This window comes from Eleginops maclovinus, chromosome 12 (assembly GCF_036324505.1).
Source record: "Eleginops maclovinus isolate JMC-PN-2008 ecotype Puerto Natales chromosome 12, JC_Emac_rtc_rv5, whole genome shotgun sequence".
NCBI classification, from domain to species: Eukaryota; Metazoa; Chordata; class Actinopteri; order Perciformes; family Eleginopidae; genus Eleginops; species Eleginops maclovinus.
Window position 1 is genome coordinate 8,929,243 of NC_086360.1, and position 23,422 is coordinate 8,952,664.

At 39.7% G+C, this 23,422-nt stretch overlaps 1 protein-coding gene across 2 annotated transcripts in view; it reads right to left on the reverse strand.

The window, feature by feature from the left end:
- Positions 1-23,422, reverse strand: part of srrm4 (serine/arginine repetitive matrix 4) — a 71,289-nt gene that overhangs the window by 18,651 nt on the left and 29,216 nt on the right. For both annotated transcript variants that reach the window (XR_010166918.1, XM_063896578.1), the window contains exons 2-10: positions 16,243-16,377; positions 7,844-7,927; positions 7,657-7,737; positions 7,540-7,566; positions 7,295-7,345; positions 5,551-5,634; positions 4,597-4,762; positions 1,537-1,859; positions 1,182-1,367 (exon numbers count right to left, since the gene is read on the reverse strand). Coding sequence is in view for 1 of the 2 variants with exons in the window: in XM_063896578.1 (XP_063752648.1) it covers positions 1,182-1,367; positions 1,537-1,859; positions 4,597-4,762; positions 5,551-5,634; positions 7,295-7,345; positions 7,540-7,566; positions 7,657-7,737; positions 7,844-7,927; positions 16,243-16,377 (1,137 nt within the window). In the remaining variant the exon portion in view is untranslated. The remainder of the gene's footprint in view (positions 1-1,181; positions 1,368-1,536; positions 1,860-4,596; positions 4,763-5,550; positions 5,635-7,294; positions 7,346-7,539; positions 7,567-7,656; positions 7,738-7,843; positions 7,928-16,242; positions 16,378-23,422) is intronic.

Here is a 23,422-nt window from a genome sequence, read left to right on the forward strand (position 1 = left end):
GCCTGTGCATCTTCGCATGAAATAATATATTAGCCTACCAGTTATTAACACGAGTTCTCTAGCTACCAACTGCCAACTCGTTGTACCTATCATAGGTGTGTGTGAAGAATGCTGAGATAAAATATGAAAAACAACCAGTAGTCAATGTGCAAGCTGCCAATTGAATTATGTTTTAATAAACTCTATTGACTTCACATATTTTTCACCGCACGGCACTGGTCTACATGAATATAATTCTTCATCAACAGCATAGGCGCCGATTTATGTTTCTGCCGGTGGGTGCTCTAAAAAGTTCAAAGCCCGACCCTCGACAATCTCCGTGTGTGCGGTTAAATCTCCGTGGGTGCTCGGCAATCTCCGTGGGTGCTCGGGCCCCGAAGCACCCACGGTATCGGCGCCTATGATCAACAGCGGGAGCCAAAACAGCATAGCATCCTGGTAACAGTAGTGAGGGTATTACAAAAAAGAAGTACAGCCGATCCTATTGGCTCTTTGTCAACGCAAGGGACGAATCATAAAACGGCTTATATGTGAGCTTTAGGGCTGGTTGGATGTCAACACAGGCACGAGGCTGCCAGCTACACGATTCATTTTTCGATTTGTTGGGTAATGCGTAGGATATTCAAGTCAAGCGTAGCGGCGTAATTAGGGCCTGGAAATCGTATCTGCTACGCCAAAATCGTGTATGTTGGCAGCTCTGAAGTTGTTTATTGTATGGTCGGAAAGGGGTGGTTCTATAAAACATGTAAGGATTGTGAAATCGAGCTCTCTTTTTTGTTCCGGACCGCCAGACAGTAACTACTGATGAGCTCCGCTCAGTCAGTGGCCTGTGGACGCGTGTCCCGGGCTATTGAGCCACAGCTGTGAAGCTTTTGTAAAACCTACCGCTGCATCCTTTTATTAAACACTCCTTTTATAATTTTTAAGGGAGTTTTGCTTTCTTTATTTTAAACCGTCTCCTGGGCTTCAAATAAACGAACATTTCTTACAGACCCATAAAAAAATAATGGCAATCCATTCAACAATTGTTATCCATTCAGATATTTCAGCCTGAACTTCAGTGGTGTCATACATTTTCACTTTTTGATGTGCAAATTCAAGTACATGTCAGTGTAAATGTACTTAAAATAGTTTGGAATAAGTAAATATTGGTCATGAATGATATAAAGTAGTTAGCCCACCTGCATGATGACAGTGACAGGCTTCGAGAATAGCGACTGGAGTATCTGGAACTTCCTGATGATCTGCTCCTACTCCTGCTGCTGGATAACCGGGCTTTCAGTCGCCTTCGAGAGGACTTCCTCGTCCTTCGAGAACAGTGGGAAGTCTTTGGAGATCTCACCCGGCACCCCAAGGTTATCTGCTCTCTGCGAAGTAAACACGTTTCACTGCTTTAAATGATAAAAAACCAAACTGTATCTTTTTCTGACTCCAAAGATGAATATTTCAAAAGAAGGAAACATAGCATGTAAGCAGCTTGCAATTTCCCTGGGAAGCATTCATTCAGATGCATTATTTATTATTTATTAACTTTACCTCTTGCCGTTTCCACTGAAAAGCGTAGCGGACAAGCTGTCCTCTCTGTAAGGTTTGCACAGGGAAGCGTAGCTTGTCACAGAGTTTCCTGAATCAGAGGTATTGTCTCTGTCAGTGAACTTCAGCTTCACTGGCGAGGCCAGGCGTTTACAGTGGTTCCTCTTGTTGTCTGTGACACTCGCCTGAAAAACACCAGTTTTGCTTGACGGAGGCGAAGACGTATCATTCCCAGAATCGTAATCATGTGGAGCTTTGGTCTGGCCAGATAAATGCTGGGACTTTTTTCCGTGTAAAAGCTCTTTTCCAGGTTTTGGCGACAAAATCTGCAAACAGACAAATAAGCTGCAGCTTAAAACCAAACGAGTTGATAAATGGAACCTGCTATCTGCTTTGATGCACTGTGAATACTCAACTACAAAGGCACATATTCCCCTTGAAAACAAAGAGAAGGGATTTTTTTTTCCCCTCAGGACAGAAAACTTTGAAAGATAAAGACATCATGCAAATTTGAAACATGCGAATAACCCCAAAAGAAAGTCTGAAATCTACTATAATCAAAGAAATCAACAAGAAACTAATTCAGATAGAGTAAGTCTAAATCTAAAACAATTATATGAAAGGAACAACAAAAGAGCAGAGAAGAGAGAAAAAACTATGCGTGGAAAGATCTATCGGTTCTAACCTGAGTGAAGAGAAAAAGAGTAAACAATAGCCCCCTTGAAAAGCCTCATTTAAGAACATTGAACAAACATCACAAAATGGGTATTATGTAGAAATGAAAAGGATTTGCAGACAAAGAGAGATCCCATCAGTCTAACTAAGAAAGCCCTCAGAATGGGACAGATGACTGTGCTCTTTCTCCTGTAAGAAGTAAATCATTTGCCTGCAGCGACCTACAAGTAAATCCCTAAATCTGCGGATAGCATCGACTTACCAATCAAGATTTCCTCCTTAAGTAGGTAAGGTGTAAGAAAAAGGGAAGAGCGGGCAACATAAGTGCATCATTAGAGACGTCAATTGCAAGACAAAGACAATAACCCTCTCTTCAAACCCTGAGCCAGTTAGACTTATATTGGAATGTTCCTTTTTCTGTCCTTAATGGTGCATTGTCATGGAGTTTTTCGAGAGCGCACTCTTTAAAGTACAACCGCACAATGCAGTTATTAATGCTTTAACTGCAGACGTCCATACACGGAAAATAGATAGTGACTCTCCGAGGATCATAGCAGACTAATAAAATGATGATCTCTGTTTATTTATTGATAAGGAGTCACTCTTTCTTAATCTAGTCGGTCCTCCCAAAGGTTTTCCATTATCTAGTCTAAAGTCGATACAACAGAGCAACCCCTGTGGGAAATTTAAACAAAATCTTGGTTCTTCTGCAATCCTGTCTACCACTCGCATCGCTCTCGCTCACAGAAAGGCATTTTTTAAACAGAGACACCCTTAACCGTCAGCTGAAGATATTTGGAATAAGTTGCCTTCAAATAAACATTTCAAATGGTTCTTGTGAGCTTTCAGTATTGTTTTTTTCTTAACAATATTCATTAGTTACATATTGGGAGGGTTTTCTGAGGGTTTTTCTGTCCGATCATACCTACCTGTCCCTTTTTGGATTGCTTTTTTGGGGAAAGAAATGTTAAACAAAGATCATTCTGCATTGCTTTTGAAGTTTTCATTAACCAAACCAAACCCCCAAATAAATGCAAAGAACACAGAGTTATTGCAATACAGTAAGGAGGTCCCTCAGCAACCAACTGTGAAGTCCTCCTAAAAGACTTTGGGATATTGAATGCCAGGCATGATTCAATATATGGATTAATTTATTGAATTTCAATTAAAACCCTGTGGTGTGTAATTAAAAACATTATGTGCAATTAGCATAATTTAATGATTGCTGGAGAGAAATTAAATATATTTCACGCCCCATAAGCACGGGACAATGAGTTTAAAGACAGAACATCACTTAAAAATAAAATAAAAAAATAAAATCAACCTGCAATAATAAGCACATTTAGATGATGCCGTCGTCTAAACGCTGTGATTCACAGTTGAGTCGCGGATGTATATTTGAAACATATTATTATGTATATGTACAGTAAATCCTGGGTCCAGAAAAAAGCTATGGAAGTAATTAGACGTCAAACACAAAGTACTGTCAATCAATAATTCCCAAAATCAAGTGATCATACTGTGTCTTAGCATAGTCTCCCTTACAATTATTCTGACATTAATTAGCTAGGTAAATTGAATCCAAAGCCAGTGCTGTGTGTGTGGAGAAAGTACTAAGCGCAGTATGGTGAACTTTTGATGACCCGAGACAATAAACATGTGCGTCCTTCCTCCTTCTTGCGTCAAAACAGTTTCAAAAAAGTGAATGTGTGCTCCTTATACACAACAAGTGTTACTACTTCCTGTGCAGCTACGCAGTTTTAGCTCAATACCAAGCAGTACCCCGCAGATCTAACCACAGACACATCCTTATCTTAAGTACTGGCTTTGTTATCATGTATGTGTCAACTCCAAATCTATATTACCATCAATATATTTTCAAGGTCAACACTTAAAGGCTGTCACAAAGTATTATCCTCACCTTGACCAAAGATTCTTAATATAATTATTTAAAAATATTGGCGCTGAATATTCTTTGACATCATCACTGAACACATTTTTCACAAAAAGCTCAGAAAATGTAATCTTGTTTCCTTGGCGTTGGTTTTCATTTGAATCCAGAGGTTTATTAATAGAAGGGAAAATAAGGATTCTAAACACTGTATTCACTTTTCCCAGCAGTATCATTATAGTTATGGGGGTATATTGGGTTTTAGAAAGCATTTGTTTAACAAAGGACAACAACAACTGAGAAAATAACTGCACAAATAAAGACAGGCCATGAATATTTCTGGGAATCGTAAATATGGACCCTTTAAAATGAGGATTTTCTGGACCAAACTGCCCCTCTGTAGGCATTATATTTTGACTGACAATAAGCGGTTTGCCATGGCCACAACTGAGATAACGAATTGACCCAGCAGCGTTAGAGGTCTGAATAGTACTTACGGTGGCGGTGGAGAGGATGGAGCGATATTTTGGAGCCGTTTTACACACTGATTTGGTGGCGGGTCTCCACTTCAGCTCTGTATGGTCAAGCATGCCGTTGTGTTCCTCTACTACAGTTGCCAGGTCTCCTAATGTCTGATGAACCACAGATCTCTGCAGGTGGTGTCTGTGGGAAAATGCCAAGTTTAAGTTTCACAGCATCGTGACATTAATGCTCCAAATTCTGTACTCAAGAGAAGGTGATCAAAAGTAGCACTTTGGTGTCAAATCTTCTTGGCTGTTGTTTTGTATAGGCAAGTTTTGTAATTTCTTACTATAAAGAAATGCTTGTTGAGCCTTTTTCCACCTAGGAAATTAGCTGGAAAGGGCTTAATTTGAAATCTCAATAATCATTTAATTTCCATCATTCTTCTCAAAACCCAATAAAATCATACTGATAACTGTGAAATAAAAAAAACAACAGATTTAATACAGGGTAATCGTTCTTTTGACAATCAGACCTAAATTGAAGGTCAAACTGAAGTGAATCTTACAGATTATCTTACTGTATAAGGATGGCCTGCTGACGATAAATTAAATGTTCTGCAAATGAGTGTTGATCAATGATTATTTAAAAAGTAATTATCATCAGTGTGAAGTTATTCCTCTAGCTCTAAAGATCCTTACGTGTCCACCCTTTTCAGTAAAATCAATAAAAACTGTTCAAAACAACATCCTTCATCTTTCAAGATTTTTGCAATATATCATTATAATGGAGTGTATCGATCTGTGGAGTGAATATGGGGCCACTTCCTGTGAAGCTGTGATAAGGGCCGGTCGTGCCTGAGATCAGGAAGTCACCTCTGCCTTATCAGTCATCGCTCTGGTGTGACCAGGAACTCTGCAGACACCCGGAGCTGATAAGATAAACTGAGGGAGTAAAGGGGGTGAGGAGGGGGAGGAACAGCTTCCTACCTGTCCTCTGCGGATGATTGGTAAGAAGAACTGTCCGACTCTGACCTCCGATAGCGTCGCTTTCGCCGTGAGTGAGTCCGTGAACTGAGGGAGGTGATGAGGAGAGAAGACACCGGTGGATAAGGAGCACTACAAGCAATCAATCCACAGGAAGTACCAGACTCCATTTACAATCAGCTTATCCGTTTATTTCATTTACCAAGTACTAACTCCTGCTTCTATTTGTTCTATACCAATGTAATGACTTACATTTGCATCTTTGTACAAATTGCACATAATCCCTGTATGTTGTGTAACAAAGGAAGACATGCTAAGCTCTGTCTTCAGCCTCCACCTTTTACCTACATATAGCATTCTGATATACTAGATTAAGTGTTGAGAACAGAGAACAAAACATTGCTACCACAAAGTGTGACATTTAAAGAACACAAGCAGTCAAATGATCAACCAGGCTATTAATAAGCCTACAGTTAGTTCTCTTAACCAATGGATTTAACCTTTTCCAAGTCAGACACTTGAATTCATGGACTCTATTTTTTTTAAAGACTTTGCTTCAGGGGCCGTCATCTGAAAAGAGTTTGGTTATTGGATGTCACTGTTTTGGGTATTAGTAAAATTGGGCTCAATTCTATAGTGAATTGAATAGTAAAAAAGAAGAAAAACGCCCCCTTGGGGTCCCCTGAAATAGTAGAAAATCACTGAATAAACCACTTAAAACTCAAAGATAGTACCCAAAATAAGAACAATGAACTATTAATTGTTTTGATATTTACACCTGACAACTTTACAAATAGGACCTCGGTGGTCTAGGGATAAAGGATCCAACAACAGACTACTATACCAAAGCCTCAAATCTGGCCTGGGTATTTTGCTATGTGATATTTCACATTTTGGTCCCGCTGCATTTCCTGCAAGCTATCAAGTAACATTTTAAAATGTGAGACCCTGTTTGACAACATGTGTAACCCTAACCCTCCCCATTGGACTTCTTTTCTTGGCTCTTGCGCTGCTCTACCAGACATCAGCAACTAACTTACTGACTTCCTTTCAAAGTAATGTTGTTTTGTCCCTCTAGGAAACAATTGACCAATCAGAAAGTAGGAAAAGGGTTAGGAATGTGGATGCCATCTTCCTCCAAAGCTCACTAGCTAAACCCTGTAAAGCAAATGTAAAATGACTGGCATATGGGAAAATGTTTGAGACTTGTTTTTTTGTGATGCATATGAGCAGAGAAAAATAGGAGAGCACATCAGAGAAAGTGAGAGTATAAAGAAACAGTGAAGGCATGAAGAGCATAAAAGAGGTGAAAGTTGAAGTGAGCTGGAAAAGCAATGGATTCTGTTGGAGTAAGAAGCAACTGAACTTGGCTCTGTGCTTACAAACAACGGCGCGGCCATCCAAAGTCGAATTATAAGATGTTGCAAGATCACAGCATGAAATTGGTTTCTCTTACCCTCCTTCACCCCTTTTTAACTCCCTTTGTGGCTCAAGCATTCAATCGGTTTTTCCTCTTCTACAAGGGTTTTTTTCACGCTTTGCTCAGAAACATAAACGCCTGCAAGTCTGTTTATTCACCCTTCGTGCCCCTACATGTGAGGATGCTTTCTCTTTCTTCCTCTGCAATGGCTGTTCTGAAAAGGGTGGATGGGCTTACCATGGAGGAGGAAAGGGAGGCGGAGGGGGTCAGAAAAGTTGTGTAGGATTTGGAGAGTACATGATTCTAATGCAACAATCGCAGACTGACCTTTTCTTGTGCTTGCGCTCATCCTTCCTCTTATGTTTTAAACTTGAAGAGCTGGTGGGAATAAAAAGAATAGAATGAAGAGCGAGGCGTATAAAGCCTACACAAGCAGCCTGCTTTCTTACTCATACATGAAAGGAATTGGCTTTGGAAATCTTACTGAAAGCAGAAGCTAAATATTTACTACTTTATGAATCCAGGTGTTTGCCTTTTACATTTTGCTCTTTCAAATGAATATGTGAACATACCTGTGCTTTGACCTTTTGGAGGTATACCTGGAACAGGGGAAAAAAAAGAGGATTTCAGTCATCTTAAAATAAATGTCATGCCATATTTCCAATAAAGTGGTCGTGCGCAAGAACTACCTATGCCGCTTGCTTTTCTTGGAGCTCTTCTTCTTCTTCTTTTTCTTCTTCCTCAGCGGGGACAGGCTGTAGGAAGGAGACCTAAAGCCGGAGAACAAATAAGCATGAACTATAGAGAGTACCAAGTTCTTCCTGTACACCTTCCTCAGTTTGTTTAGTTCAGAGTCATATAATTTAGGGAACTGACCTTTTCCTTTTCCTCTTACGTTCGGACTTTCGCTTTTTCTTCTTCCCCTTGGGTCGAGGGGAGAGCTCCTCATCAAAGGAGGGACTGCAAGCAGAGGCAGAACAGAGGGGGCACTTCAGTATTCAGTGATATGAAATGGGAAATCCCAGCAGCAGCAGCAGCAGCAGCAGCAGCAGCAGCAGCAGCAGCAGCAGCAGCAAGAATTACAGCTTCTAACATTTCTTCAATGTTTGGACTTTTGGAATTTCATTTACAGAATATATTGCTTAGAGTTAAAGGGTTATTCCACTCAATTCCAACAAGTTGCTTTTTTCTTTTTTCTAGTATTGTCTTCCAACACAGTTGGTTTAAGTGTTATTTGGTCTACCTGTCTGAGATGTCTTCCTCCACCTGATACAACAGAGGTTAATGGATTCTCAACAACCCAGTGTTCATGGGAAATAGGTTCATATTGGAATTTTTTTTAGAGCTCGCAATTTAAATGCAATGCCAAATATAGTACATATACACATACAGGGCATGCCTGTGGCCTGTGGCAGTCAGGGTGGTGGAGCAGTGTGCATTCAACAATGACCAATTAAGCGTTTTTATTTTTTTTATTTTAACCACAACCTTACCCTGAGCTTAGCCACAGTGCAGTTGCCATGCAGATTCAGTAGAACAAGATAATAAAAAGAAAATACTCTATGGCAGGGGTGCCCAACCAGTCGATCGCGGTCTACCAGTCGATCGCGGGCTGAGTTCCAGTCGATCGCGAGAAAATGTTGTGTGTAGGCTATCCTCCTACTGTTGTGTAAAATAGGCCTACATTAAAACTTCCAACTTAAAACACCTTAAATAGGCACAATGAACTGCTGATCGCGTGAAGCAGTGTGTAGATTTGTACAGCTATAGTAAGGTAGATCAGGCATAATCAAAGAGAAAATCTCACGCGCTTCTTTCTATCTGCGCGCGCATGGTATGGTTGCTAGGTTCTAACTAAGGACTCGGAAGGGTGCGAGAAGCTTGACTAGAGCGAGTGGATACTACCGTGGTGGCAGAAGCTAAAAAATCTAAAACTTATCATTTTCATTCAGAGTGGGAGGTGGATTCTTTTTTCGTGTATTCGAATGCCAAGTCCATCTGTCTTATCTGCAATGCAAATGTGTCTTTACCACAGAAAGGGAATTTGGAGCAGCATTTCAAGACGGTCCACAAGAGCTACGATACAAACTGCCCAGCTAAATCACCACTGCGCGCCCAAAAAGTCAGCTAGCAACACCACAGTCCATTTTTACCAGGCCCAATACCGAGAGTAAGGCTGCAACCACAGCTTCTTATCGTGTCTGTCGTGTTCTAGCAAAAGGAAAGAAATCTTTCAAGGATAGTGAGATGGTGAAAGAAGCGTTCATGGAAGCCGCAGATGCGCTTTTTGCCGATTTAAAAAATCGAAAGGAGATTGTGTCTGCTATTCAGGATGTGTTGTTGTGTTGTTACGTGCCAGTCCTAGGCCTACTTGTGCTTATTCTTTGCACGATGTACATTTACTTCAATAAATGTATTATTATTGTTAAAACTTGATATTTGTGTCAGAAAATGGTGTTATTATATAGGTGCACAATTAATTGTGGCTATGCTATGGCTTTCGATATGGCTTGGAAGATCTCGACACACTAGATCTTGGTTCAAAAAAGGTTGGGCACCCCTGCTCTATGGATTCAAAAAAAAAAAAAATCAATTTTGACATGCTTTCCAGGCAGCAGGGTTGACTTTCCTGTGGTGGTGTAGAAAGTATTAAAAAACTGGTTATTTGATGTTTCGATTTTCAAGGCTTTGAGCACTACTCAAGATAATTATGAAAATGAGTTTTTGTGACCGCTCCGGAGGAAAAATATTATAATTTCTTTACCTATTTTTGTATGTGATATCCCAGTGTAAAAGTAGCTTACTTTTTTTTTCTACAGTTTTGTATACCTTTCATGTCCAGACTATATCTATATAAAAGTATTTCTTTCAAAAATTATCTTCAGACGGATAACCCTAACAGAATGAGTGGGGTAAAATAATCCACAGGACTCATGGCTGGCATCACACAACTGCACGCAAATGCATCCTGATTCCCTCTCACAACAAACACAGGCAAGATTATCTGTGAGCTGAATGTCCCATACCAGATGATCCCCTCACAACAGGATGATGAAATCCTATCGAGACTGTTTTAAAGTACAAAGCAGATTGCATGCCAGTGAGCGCCACTGAAGTTGAGGCTGATGACAACATAGCGTCCCTCAGAGGGGGAACTAGATCTGTGATACACCGCGTCCCCTGCCAGCGACCATAGCTAACTTCAGTAGTGTCAGTGAATGCATCACATTAAGCTTTGGAATCTGCATTTCTATTGGCTGTTATAATTGAATATGTTCTTCTGTACCAACACATTTTATGATATAAAACATTCACTGTAGTCTTTCACTTTGTGCAATGTACACTTGGGCAGTAATTCCCTCAGCATATTACCTTTATGAATGTAAGAATTGATTTATGATTTTCCTTTTTTTCCAATAACAACATTTTTTGAGATTATCGTGAGACACGCTAGGAATGTTTTTTTGTTTGGAGACAAGAGTTTTTATTTATAGTAGGGATTTTCTAGGATTCAATTCAGTTTGTGTACTTGGAGAGTATCAAGAGAAAACATTTGGATACAATCGCCTGTTTTAACCACATCAACTGAAATATTGATCACTGAGCATTCTGGATCTGAGGAGCTGCGACTTGGCTGCTGTGTGACCAAATTCTGACACTGCGGGTATATTTCTCTGGACCAAAAGAAGCGCAGCGGGAAGTGTAAGATACTTTGCATGAGCGTTAGTGCATAATACCAAAGTCCAAACAAGTCCTTTCCAAAAAGACACTAGTAATTACCAAGAAACGAAATTTGTCTGATTCCATCTGTTGAACAGCTTGATTGCTGTCCAGAGGTACACCTAATTTTCCGTCTGAAAATGACTGATGTGCAAAGGGAGATGAGGGCCTTTGAAGCACCACAGGTTCACTGAATGAGCCTTTCAACAGCAGACCAACTCAATTTCATAAGAAGCAAAGACAGGTGTGTGTGAGTGATCATGTAGGGTGGTACAGAAAGAGGAGAGATGTGCAATAACATCATTTTGAATGCAACTCACTCAGGCAGCCTCACCTTACCTTTGATAAGGAGGCTGAAAATTAGCTTTATTTGGGAAAACTGGAAATGGTGTCTGGTGTAGGTTAACCTAGTAAAATTCATGTAGTAGTGATGGAGAAAAAACTAAACATCTTTAATAGTAGGGATGTAAATAAGGTAGAGGAGGGAGTTTGCATGGAGACTCTGAAGTGCTTTAACAATTGAAGATGATCCCATGAGCAATACATCCATATTTCCAGTCCACACAGAAGGTGTCTTTTTGACTTGCGACTCAAGGAAACTTAACCTTAACCTGTCATTTGTTAACCGTCAAGTTCCTTTCACTACTTACTATTGAATTTGTATTGTCTCCAACCAGCTTTTAGGCCAAGCATATAACATATTAACCACTCCCTAATTTGCTGTACGCAGTGTAGCATGGCTCTCATTGGCTCAGTTGTTTCTGGGGCCATTTAGATGAAGTGTCTATAAGGAGACTTGCGCTAGACAAATGAACGCCTGCAAAAAAACTCCTCCTCAGGAAACATCTGCCGCCATCTACCGTGACTCAAGGACGTGGGGGAAGGTGAAGCTTCAGCTGTATTCAAGGACATGCAGGAGTGACAATCAATCAAGTTTTTTTTAGATTCCTTCGTGACACACAATTGCGAGATGTTTTCTTCTCTACTGAAAAACAAAATGACCAACCAGCTACCCAAACTTCGATTAGAGAAACGATGCATGTAAACTAAATTACTACTGTTAATGCTACTTTGAATTTGGATGAAGGAAATTTAGGCAAAAATACATTTAAACATGCATCGATGAGAACAAATTGGTTAATCAATAGTCCTCAAGAGTAAGCCAAAAATGATTTTGTATAACAAAAACATAAAACTGTGATTTACTAATAAAGTTCTTCACTTTAAGTAGTTTTAATTAACATTATTAATAACTAGATAATGTTATTATAGCGGGCAGAATTCATTCACACAACTTAAAATAATAGCTGTATTAGACATTTAAAATGAGGCCCTATTATGCTTTTTGGGGTTTTCACTTTCCTGTAGCGTGTTATAAAAGTGTTGTGCATGTAAATTGTCTGCAAAGGCTACAATCCCAAAGTTCCCTCCAGAGGGAGTTTCTTTCCCGCACTCGATTGTAGTCCTTTGTTTACTTCTACTTACATAGTGACATCACTATGTAACACTCACGCTTCTAGTGCACATTGTACGTAAAAGGCTAAGGTGTGGGAAATCTCTAAGCCGTTGACCAATCACACAAGAGCAGGGCGGCTGACCTTTTTGAATTTTTGAGCATGGAAACATGTCACAGTGAAGGCCCTAAACATAATGAAACCTGAAAATCAGCACAATAGGGCCCCTTTAAGCCCTTTCTGGAGTACTGGAAGCTAATCTTTTGCTATTTACGTAAAAGTATCAAGGAAATGTACTTTTGCGTCGAACAAACAGCAGGTCACAGTTACAGGTGAGCGTGATCAGAAGTGATCCGGACAGTGACAAACTGCACTCCTGCTTGATGAATGCGGCTACAGAGCTCTGGAGACTATGTGCCTGTTTCATTGGATGCAGAACACTGTCTCGCTATAATAAATGGCCCTGCTTGGTGAAGTCGGCAGTTTGGGAGCATTAGGAACTGAAATGCATTAGGGCTGATTAGACCGACCAAGCCCAAGTACCCTCTCCTGGTAATGAGAACGCTTTGTCACTCATTAACACTTCTACCATTCTGGCCTTGTAGGAAGTGAGCAAAAGGAAAGCATTTGCATTTGTTCTTGCCAGCAGAAACAGTTTCTTTTGATGAGGTGGAGAGAATGAAGGGGAAAATGAGAGAACAGTCAATTGCTGGCTACACTGGGAATGGTGATTGCGCAAAACAATGGCGTAGGAAAAAAAGGGAGTTAGGGGACATCTGATGAGAATATGCACAACGCTGAATGCAGTCTATTTTACTGAAAACATGTTGCTTTTTCCTGGGTAGCAATCATGCACAAGCACCTTAATAATAACTGCATCTTAGAAATGATGTTATATAGAAAATACATCACTCAAAGCCCATGACTGTATTGTACATTTGGATATTGGATTTCAGAAGTTTCTAGGGGGGGTTTTCGAGGAATAAAACGTTTTCAGGGAACAGAAGGAAACGCAAATGGTTTATTCAGTGGCACTTTTTTTCCTAAAAGGTCTTTTGGTAACACCTGCTATTCAAAACACTGTAGCTAACGTATGGTGTCTATAAGGGAGCTGCTGTCAGTTGGTTCTGTTTCATGTTATAATCAACATCCGTCACTCTGCTAAATAAGGCTGCTTCTGGCCAATTAGCAAGATAACAATCCAAAGAACAAATATCTTTCCCAACAGACTCGCAGTGCTTTGTAAATGAGACAAAGACTTTGGAAGTGTTTCAACCTCATTAGCCACTTTTTAGCAGGCGGAGATGAATAAACACAAACAATTTATTCAGTTCTTGGTCACTTTTGATCCATTAATTATGTGTTTATAGCCAGAGATGCCGCTGTGTAGCTGTTGAAACTCGATCCTAGTGTACAGTCAGTAACTGCAAAATCTTCAATTGCTCTTGATTACAATCCCATAGACAAAGTTCACAAATCAGTGACATTTCCTTTTGAAGTAGTGATTGTCAGAACATATTAAAGTTGGAGGATTTATAACAGTATAGTGTCAATTCTCAAAAATATATTTTTGAATTCCTTTTAAGTGCTAATATTCTAATTCAAGGCTCAGCATGTTCTTGCGCCGTAGTATATACCCAGCTTCAAACCTTTCCGGTGCTCTGAGGTCCACATATTCGGATATTTATCTATTTAAGAGTCAGGGTTAATAACCAAGTGTAATGGAAGCTGTGTTGGCTCCTTGGCTCTGAAACAACCTTCTATGACAGCCCTGCCAACAATGTCTCTGCTTTTAAATCTCATCTTAAAACTCATGTTATTGAAAGGCTTTTCATAATAACCATCACATATTCACAGATTTATTGTAAGATGGCCTTTTTGAAAAGGACATCTTCTGTATCAATTAATGTGTTGTGCTTTTATAAATAGGTAGAATTATTTTTGTGATAATTAGTATTATAAAAATCAACCGGCTGAATGGTGGCTTCAGTTAACAATGTTTAGGCTGCCTTCAAACCTGCACTTGTAATGTGTTAGGGAATATTTTGCTTAGGTGTTTAACCTTTGACCTAGTTAATCATTTTCTCCTTCCTCTGTCTGCATTCCACATGCGTTCTTTGGCCTTCGGGTTGCTGTAATCTCTCTTAAGGAGGGGGGCTTGGGTGCTGTTGATGCCAGTCTATGACCGAGCACAAGCTGAGCTGAGATAGTTTTTGTTTAGGGACGTCTAGAAGCCCTTCTTATCTGGAACGTAGGTTCCCTGACGTACATTCTTTTCCCATGTGCGACAGCTTTAGTTAGATTTAGGATCCATATTTGTTTAGTCTGGCGTCAGAAGAATGTTGATTGTTCCTTCTGAACTCGTTAAAACCTCGTATTGCAGTAGAGATCTTCAGAATTGGTCGGGCAACAACTCTGTCAACTCACGGCTGCAGCAAATGTCTTTCAATTCTCCGGCCGTTAACTTCATAATAGACCTTCAGTGTTGGCCATCAAGTTCCAGCTCTCCTGTGTCTCTCTGAGTTTCGTCTCCATTGCTACAGAAGTTTCCATCACATAATGCATCAAAAATGCAGCTCCTTCAACAATTTCAGTCGTACATGGACATCTAGTATCCAGTATACTACTATCATAGTATATCATATCAGATAAGGCATATGTAAAGTGTTTCTAGAATATAATCAAACTTTCATTATAGACACTAACACTCTAGCTTAATTTGTTTTTCAAAGTTTTTCTAACTTTACTCTTGAAATGTCACTTTATTTTTCAATATTTCAACTTTATTCTTGACATTTTGACCATATTTTCTTAAAATACAAAACAAATACAATTCAAAAATACTCATCCTCTGATTTATATTTAGTACAACTGGCATTTAAGTTTATTCTCAAAATGGAAAAAAATAACCTTCTTTTTCTGATTGATCTTGTCACGTTCACAAACTAATCGAGCTCATGTGCGTTTTGTTTTACAATCTCTATGCTGCCTCAGTTTTGAAGGGGAAATATAAGGAATTAGTAAAGTAAGATACATCAGCGTAAACATCATAACATGTTAAGGGGCTGCAGTGCGTAGGCTGAAATTTGGTAAAAACTAGAACACTTTCAAGAAACCTATTTATAGGTACATATTTATTAAGCCTAAGGGAAAGTGAACAACAAAAGCCAGGTATTTTATCTGTGTAATCACTATTTACAGGAGCATTTTTGTAACTAATGAGTGTCTAATTTCCTGAAGACATGTCTTGTGATTACTCAGTAAAGTAAAAACAACATTGCATATCACACTGCTACTTAAAGATCCAGTGAAACTCCAAATCGGATAAAAAAGCTCTGTTTCAAGGATAACAAACACCATAAATCTTTCTCACTGCGCTCCTTCTATCAGATGTTTCTTCTTGCACGCACAAACCAGCAAAAATGATTATCACAAGCCTGCATGGCTGCGTGTTCTCTGCGCTCGCTGTCTAATTCAAAAACAAAGAGAAGCAGCCGCTGGGTAAAGTTCATCCGGAGAGAAGTGATTCATGTTTATGATCCTCTCTAACACCTCCGATGTGGCTTCCGTCGTGTTTTACATATCGCTGTCTGCTCCCCTGCTGTGTTACTGCAAAGGCTTTGAAGGTGTCAGATTAATTGAGAGGTTCCTTTTTAAAGAAGAAAAATGCCTGAATTGATTTTTCCTACCTCAGAATAAAAAAGCCTAAAACTATTCTTGGCATGTGAAGGAGAGTTTTGGTTTAAGGTGCTGGTGAAAAGAAAGGTTCTGAATGACACAGTGTGGGATTCCTCACAACATGTTTGTATTTCTCCACTGGGCCAGGTCTGATAACACTGTTTACTTTCCCCCGCACCAGAATACAGAGATTAGCTCTGTTTTTCTCACCCAGAGTTGAGCCCTGAAGGAGTTTTAGGTGTACAGTTCAACTGCTTTATCAGCACCAATGTCTACAAAAGAACCAACCAAAAAACAAATAACATCACAAACCATTCATCATCTGAAATGTTTCACTATGATCAACAATCGTACAGCTTTAAGGAATGAAATTCAAGATCAGAAGAACCTCTTTGATGGTATTCAAGTGCTTTTTTCACTCACCTCCTGGCCCTGCGATGACTGTGGTGTTTGCGTCCTTTCCCTTTGATGCAGCCATGTCTGTCCACGCTGTCCAACCTGGTGTCCACAGCTTTCCTCTCAACAATCTTGAGCGGCTGGCAGGCGGCTGTCTCCAAACTGTGAGGTAAGGGGGAAAAAAAGGAGTTAGTGTTTACGCTCCTGCCTTCGCATGGGAAATTTTCTTCACAGTTAAAGCCTCCATCATACAAAAGTGAGGAGGATTTTGGCATGCTTGGTTAGCCTTATTCCCTCTGGTCTACTGGATAAGCATTTTATTCCCCTCCATTTCTCGCTGCCAGCCCTTTTCTGGGAGAACTGGAGGGCAGCCATTTTCCATTCAAATCGAGGTGTCAATTGAAATGTTATTTACATGCTTCAGTTAACCTGCATTTTGGGAAAGGGTGTTTTCCATCTTGTGCTGGGCAGATGCAGCCACATGCGATGCATGGTTATTGGTATGGTTGAAGTTTTCTTTCAATTTTTTTTCAGATAAACCACAGCTATACAATTTAGTAGCCTGTTGTAAAGTGGCCACGGAAAAAAAAGCCAAGAAAAACTTAAAGTCGGGTTTAAACCCATTTCTATATAGAAGTACCTTTTTCATGGCTTCTGAACAATACTGCTATAAGTCAGGTGTTCAAAATATTCATCCTTAGTCAAATGTGGCTGCAGAACAAATTACTAAATAAACTGAATGATTAGACGTGAGCACACAGTTCTAGCCCTGCCTATTATCCTCTGTTTTAGTCATGGGAGATTTGAGCGTAATTAAACATTCTGCTCTTCTTCGAGTGGCTCCCGTCTGATTGTAATGAGAAGATAATCAGAGCCGGAGATTACTCCTCCTCTTCCCCCAGAGACGAGCAGGCAGGAGCGGTCGCTTCCCATCTATCTCACCTTCACTTTCCTCTGATTCTCTGCATAGGAGGGGATTGCCCCCGGCACAGAACTAATAATGTAAAATGGCAGACTGGGTGCCCCAACATGCCCACGGATTTGAAGGTGATGAAGGAGATAAAGACCGGAAGGATGATTAGTCTGATGAAGGAGGCTGATGGAAAAGGAACCCTCAAATGTCCTGGTGATCATTGCAAATGTTCTCAAATGCTTGTTAACCAGAAAAAGTTTGATAGTATTACTGTATCGTTGCATGGAATTATTGCTGTCTGAGATGACAAATTGAGGATTGATTCAAAATTATGCTTTACAGTGTTTGATCGTGTAAGACAGTCGATCGGTCTGGATGATTTTCTTTACTGCTCCTTAAGGCTACATTCTAGCCGGAACAGAGCGTCTCTTTCTGCACAACTATTAACATGACACAGTGAACAGGGAGAAATGTTGTTGGTGCCGTCAGGTGAAACAGCGAATATGGTTAAATAATTTTTTTCTGATCACCTGTGTACTTCACGACAGTTGTGGTTAATTGGTCGGCATCCTACATGTCTGCCATGTCTCGAGGCAAAGATATATTAGTCTATGATTACCTATTTTGTAAGAGTGACCATCTAAAATCAGAAATTATTGTCTGGAATAATCCCAGCTAACAGTAGGAGGTCCATATAGCAATTTTGTCACACTCTTTCTGCATACCCCAATAATAAACCCAGCAGCATTACTCCCTGATTTCTGCTATTTAATGTTCTCCTGCTCCCCTACTGCTTTTGTATTTGCACTTAGATGTAACCAAATTCCTATGTTTCATTCCATATGTGGGGGTGTATATTGTATGCACCTGTGATCTGGCAATAATGAAGCAAAGCATAATATAGAGACCATGTCAAACCAGGAACTGTTTCATTCATACAGAAGAAATCCTGGCTCTATAGGTGGGTCAGGGCACCAACAAAACACTAAACTCCTTTATTTTTTTACTCAAGGTTTCAAGGTTTTATTGGTCATATGCACAGCATATACAACATATATGTTGGAAATGAAAATCTTATATCCCATGCTCCTCCAACAACTCAACATACATGGTGCAAATAACATAAATAAAATAGTGCAAAAAGAGAGAAGAATATTTACAATAACAACAATAAAGATTTGAGGATGTGAAATATATACATATGCGGAATACATTGAGAGTATTTAAATACTTTACACTGTTGAATGAGGAGGTATGGGCAGATGCATATATTAGGTATAACAGATGTATATGGCAGATATGTATAATATTTAGATGTGTGTACTATAAACAGATGTGTATGGCAGATGTGTATAATATATATATATATATATGTGTATGTGTGTACTATAAACAGATGTGTATAATATTTAGATATGTGTATTATAAACAGTAGTGAGTAGACATTCACAGAGCTCAGGAGTTCAGCAGTCTTATAGCCTGTGGTATAAAACTGTCCCTGAGTCTGGTGGTCTTGGTCCGGATGCTGCGGTAACTTATGCATTGTAAACAATACAACATAGCACAAGAATTGGATAAAATCACTGTCAGTTCATAGCTATAAAACAGATCTAACATAAGGAGGTCTTTGGCTGAACACTGAGTGAGACAAAGATATTGATGTGTAAGACATTGGTAATACTTCCTAAGAAGATCTTAAAACTATAACAGGGTATATGCAGGAATCCTGAAGTCACATTTAATACCTTTTAAGACCTTTTTTAAGACCCTTTCCATACATGTTAAGGCCTCATCGCCTCCTCGAGTTCTAACCTGTTACATTGGCGACATACTTTACCTCACATGTAGTATAGGCTATACAGTATTGGTTGTAAGACAGCACAACTAAACAGTTTGTGATAACATAATTCAGATAGAACAAATAATGTGATGCTCGGCTCTTCCATGTCCCAAAAATTGTGACCCAAGATACCTGGCCCGCACACAGCCATCATCCCAATAACAAACGATGACGTCCATCTGGTTTTTCTTGTGGGCTTGACTAAAACTCTTGTCAAACATCAGCACAAACGGCCCAGCCTTGTTGATGTTATTAACAAGCTGTTCTTTAAAGTAAGGGGACTATGTACCCTGTTTTGTCTTTTCTGCAGGCGAACTTCTTGGCTATTTCTGAATCTGGGAACATTGCTTGGAAAAGATCCGAAATCCCTTCACTGGAGTTGATGGATTGCTGTTTTATCATGGTGTTGAGGCACCACAGAACCTCTGCCCGCAGCGTTGGAGTGGCCCCCAGCATCACTCTGAGGTCAGCATTAGAAGCGGTGGCTGTAGTAGCTTCAGCGATGGTGGGTAGGGGCGGTGATGTTGCGCAGAAGTGCGCGATTGAGACCTGCTGTCTGCGTCCCACAGCGGCTTTGTGGCTAGCACTTAGCATGTGGGACTGGACAGCTTTGACCCCCATCGAGGCTACACTGATCACCTTCCGAGACACGCAGCAGTAGGCCTCACAGTTATTCCCAGCGACGGGTCTCAGCCATGGTTCAAACTCCTTCTCTTCCAACCATTTGGACGCAAACTTACATTTCCCCATAACTGTCAACCGGCATAGATGGACCTTCACGCGCTATCAAGCAGCGATGTCCTCTTCAGATGACGTCAAATCCAACGGGATGCCATAAATAAACTACACAATATCTCATTACACACCTACGCAATGATTAAATTCAGGCACACTTTAGAATACAACTTCTTTGGAAAATGTATAAACTAATTGAAAACAAGCTACAACATTTAATAACTTGGAAAATGCAGTTTAATACTTTTTAATACTTTTAATAGCCTTCATTTTTGCTGAATTGATTTATCAACTGTTAATACTCTTTAAGACTCCGCAGACGGCCGGTATAAGCAATTATACTTGAGTACAGGAGTACAAAAAGGACTAAACATTTGCGCTGTTGAATGCTGCGTTCAACGTCCCTGAATAAAGCAGAAGTGTAAAGTGGCCCAAGGCTCCTTGAACCGCCCTCCCCTCTGTGCATCTTTGTTATTTGTGTCATTGAAAGAGCTGCGTTTGATGAGTTCTACATGAAATCGATTTGGCCGTCACGGATGCACATTCCCTTGATCCTGCCCTGCAATTTATGGCCCAAACATTCCAGGCTATAAGCACCAGGATTTATCGCGGACTGTTTGTATCTGTCAAACAGCACTCCTCACTCCTTCTGTCACACACACAAACACACTGGTGTTCAAACAAACACACACACACACAAGCATGGAAAATCCTTTTTGAAAAAGTAATTCATAACCAGGCAGCGGCTGAAGGTATTTAAAAAGGGACAATTCAAAGCACCAGACTGGCAAAAAGCTTGAAATGAATGCAAATACTGAGCTGATTAAGTGACAGTACTTGATGATGAAGAATTATGTGGACACTAATCCTCCAAAATACTGACTGGATTTGTTTACCATAACACAGGTGAAATAAAGTCATAGGCTGGGATCAGCTCCATTACACTCCCTGCTGAAATAATGCATGATGGGACTGCTACTCATTTAAACCATTGACTCCATACAGCATCACTCCCGATTCTGGAAGCATCTCACTTTTTGACTTTGTGACCTTTTCCTCTCATCATGTGTCATACTGTACATGTATGCCTCAGCACTGCTGCCTTGGCGATGAGTAATTCTGTCACCGAAGGCTAAAAGGGGTGACCATGCGGTGACTAGCTCTCCTTTCAGTCTTTGTCTCGCTCCTCTCAACATGGGGCTTCTCAGCCCTGTCATACACGGCTACTGTATGCTGGCACGTGGATGGATAACAAAAACTGACGGATGGTGCAAATAAACACTGCAAACAAGAAGAGAGCACTTTTTTTAAAGACAGTGAGAATGTCATTTTTAGATCCTCTTCTAAATGTGGGATGGATGGTTGCAGTAATTCCTCAAGTGAATATTGTATGTGTTAAAGCAAATTAGTTTAATCTATTAATCTAATAATTGTTTTAGCTCCATTCAATCCTTGGAATTCATTCATTTAGTAAACTAATTACCTTTGGATGACTGTTGGTCTGCCAACGTAAGCCCTTGAATAACAGAGTCATGCAGGAATTATCCATATTTGAGTTGCTGAAAAAATTGTAATGACCAAAATGATAAATGAAGCAATATTTTTTTGTACAATAGAAAATTCATTTGTTGAGGCATTTCATTGTGTGTGGATTTTGTTTTAATTTAGAAGTGCAGGATTGCAAATGTGAAATACTATCAATGGCACTGTTGGTCAAAAAGAAAAAAGGATGATAACAGAGAACTTTTCTGCGCAGATATATTCATAGACTGTCATCGACCGCCAGGGCCACGGGAGGATCATCATAGTTTATGTACAGTTTCATTGTCCACACCCCATTTACGATGTTAAATTGAGATAAACTGCTACCATGTCTGCCAGGAGCTGCTCTGTAATCTGCCAGCTGCTTTACACAACACTGCATGGCTTTATGTCGGAGGGCTCGAACTCACAACATCAGCTGACATTGTACAGGTGTGCACGAAGAAAAGAGACATGCAGGCAGCCATTAAACAAACCAGTAAAACAGTGCTGCACAGCCACGGCGTTTGCATTAAAAACCGTGTCAAAATCACACCATGCGATTAACACAGATTGCAATATCAGCTGCCTTCAATTACATTCTGCAAAACATGTTTTCATCTGCACTCGGCTTTTTCAAATCAAGTGTTTACTCCAAGCGTGGGAAGAAAAAATACCTGACAGTTTGCTTCAGGAGGCCTTCTGGGTACGTTTGAGTGTGTGCAAAGATGGATATATCCAAACAACACACACAGCACTCAAATACAACCTTTTCCTTCTAACCCTTATGTCTATAAACACCCCACTGTGACAGAACGAGATCTTACCAGATAGATGTAAGAGGCACTGGGGGGGCATTTGTACATTTTCTATGATTGTATCCGTCCCTGAAAGCGCAGAAAGACAAATCCACTTTGTTGTGTTCTGCCGTCTCAGCTTAAATCAGTGTACTATCACATACTTTGCTTCTTGGGTCTATTTAGCAGTTTTATTTGTGTTTAATTAGACATGTCTGCACCAGTGCATGCTTGATTATCCACACAATTTCAACTCTTAACATAATATGTACGCCCGGCCAATAAATAGTGTGGTCATTTTTTTTTACACTTTTTGTGAATTTGTTGCACAAATGTAACAATTTCTGCCAGAATAGCTGTTTCGCCATAGTACGTTAACTTCCTGCTGCTGCAGTAGCTTCATATGAACCGTACAGCCAGGAGTGGTGTTGATTTTCTTATCCTGAACAATTTCTTTAAAATGAAGCTATACTGTATGTGCTTGTGACATGACATTACAGTGTATGTATGGTCTGTAGTATGGACATAAGTTATTCAAAGTACAACCACACATTGATTATTCTTTATTGAGGGATATTTCGGGGTCAGAGAGACTTTCGGTTTTGCTAGAAGGCCACATGCAGAGACTTACATCAAGGCCATTTCCCCGAGGGAAAAATAAAGAGCATATCTGCCCCTTGATTCGGATCAGCTTAGACATTTAATGGGTGTTCCTTGGCCCACGCAACACCTTTCCACCATGTTCTTAAAAGAATCAGAAGTTTTACCATAATCCTGTTGACAAACTTTCATAAACACAATAAAACAATGCTTTCAGGCTAAATGTAAGAGTCTTTTCTTGATTTCACTTTAATTATCTTGTTAACCCCAGAGTATGAACCATTAAAATGGATAATCTGCTCATTTCTAAGGCCATTTAATAATGCTTAGTGAAGCATTATTATGTTTTTTAGACACTTTTCAAATGTGTTAAGAAAAACATTTTGATGTTCGGTGTGAAATGTTAAGTGACTTAATTTTGGTTAATTTATTTCAAAATCCAAAACTAATGGTCATTTGTGTTGCCATGCTATCCCTACATCTTCCCCGTAGATCGCTGATAAGACCTAAGCCTAATAGAGCAAGAGAATAACAAACTGTGGCAAACAAGTCAGGGGATATACAAGGAAGGATCAATACTGCTAACCCTAAAGCAACAACAGGAAAACAACATCAGGGGATCAATGGATGATACGGCAACTTTGAAAAGGAGCAAAATAAGAAAACATTTTTATTCTAGATTTATAAAGCACATGATTTCAACCTTAATTGAGAAAAAATACAAATCATGTTTTGGCTAATTCAACTATGACCGAAATTAACTGAAGAACTCTTGAAATAAACTTTACTTCCACATATAAT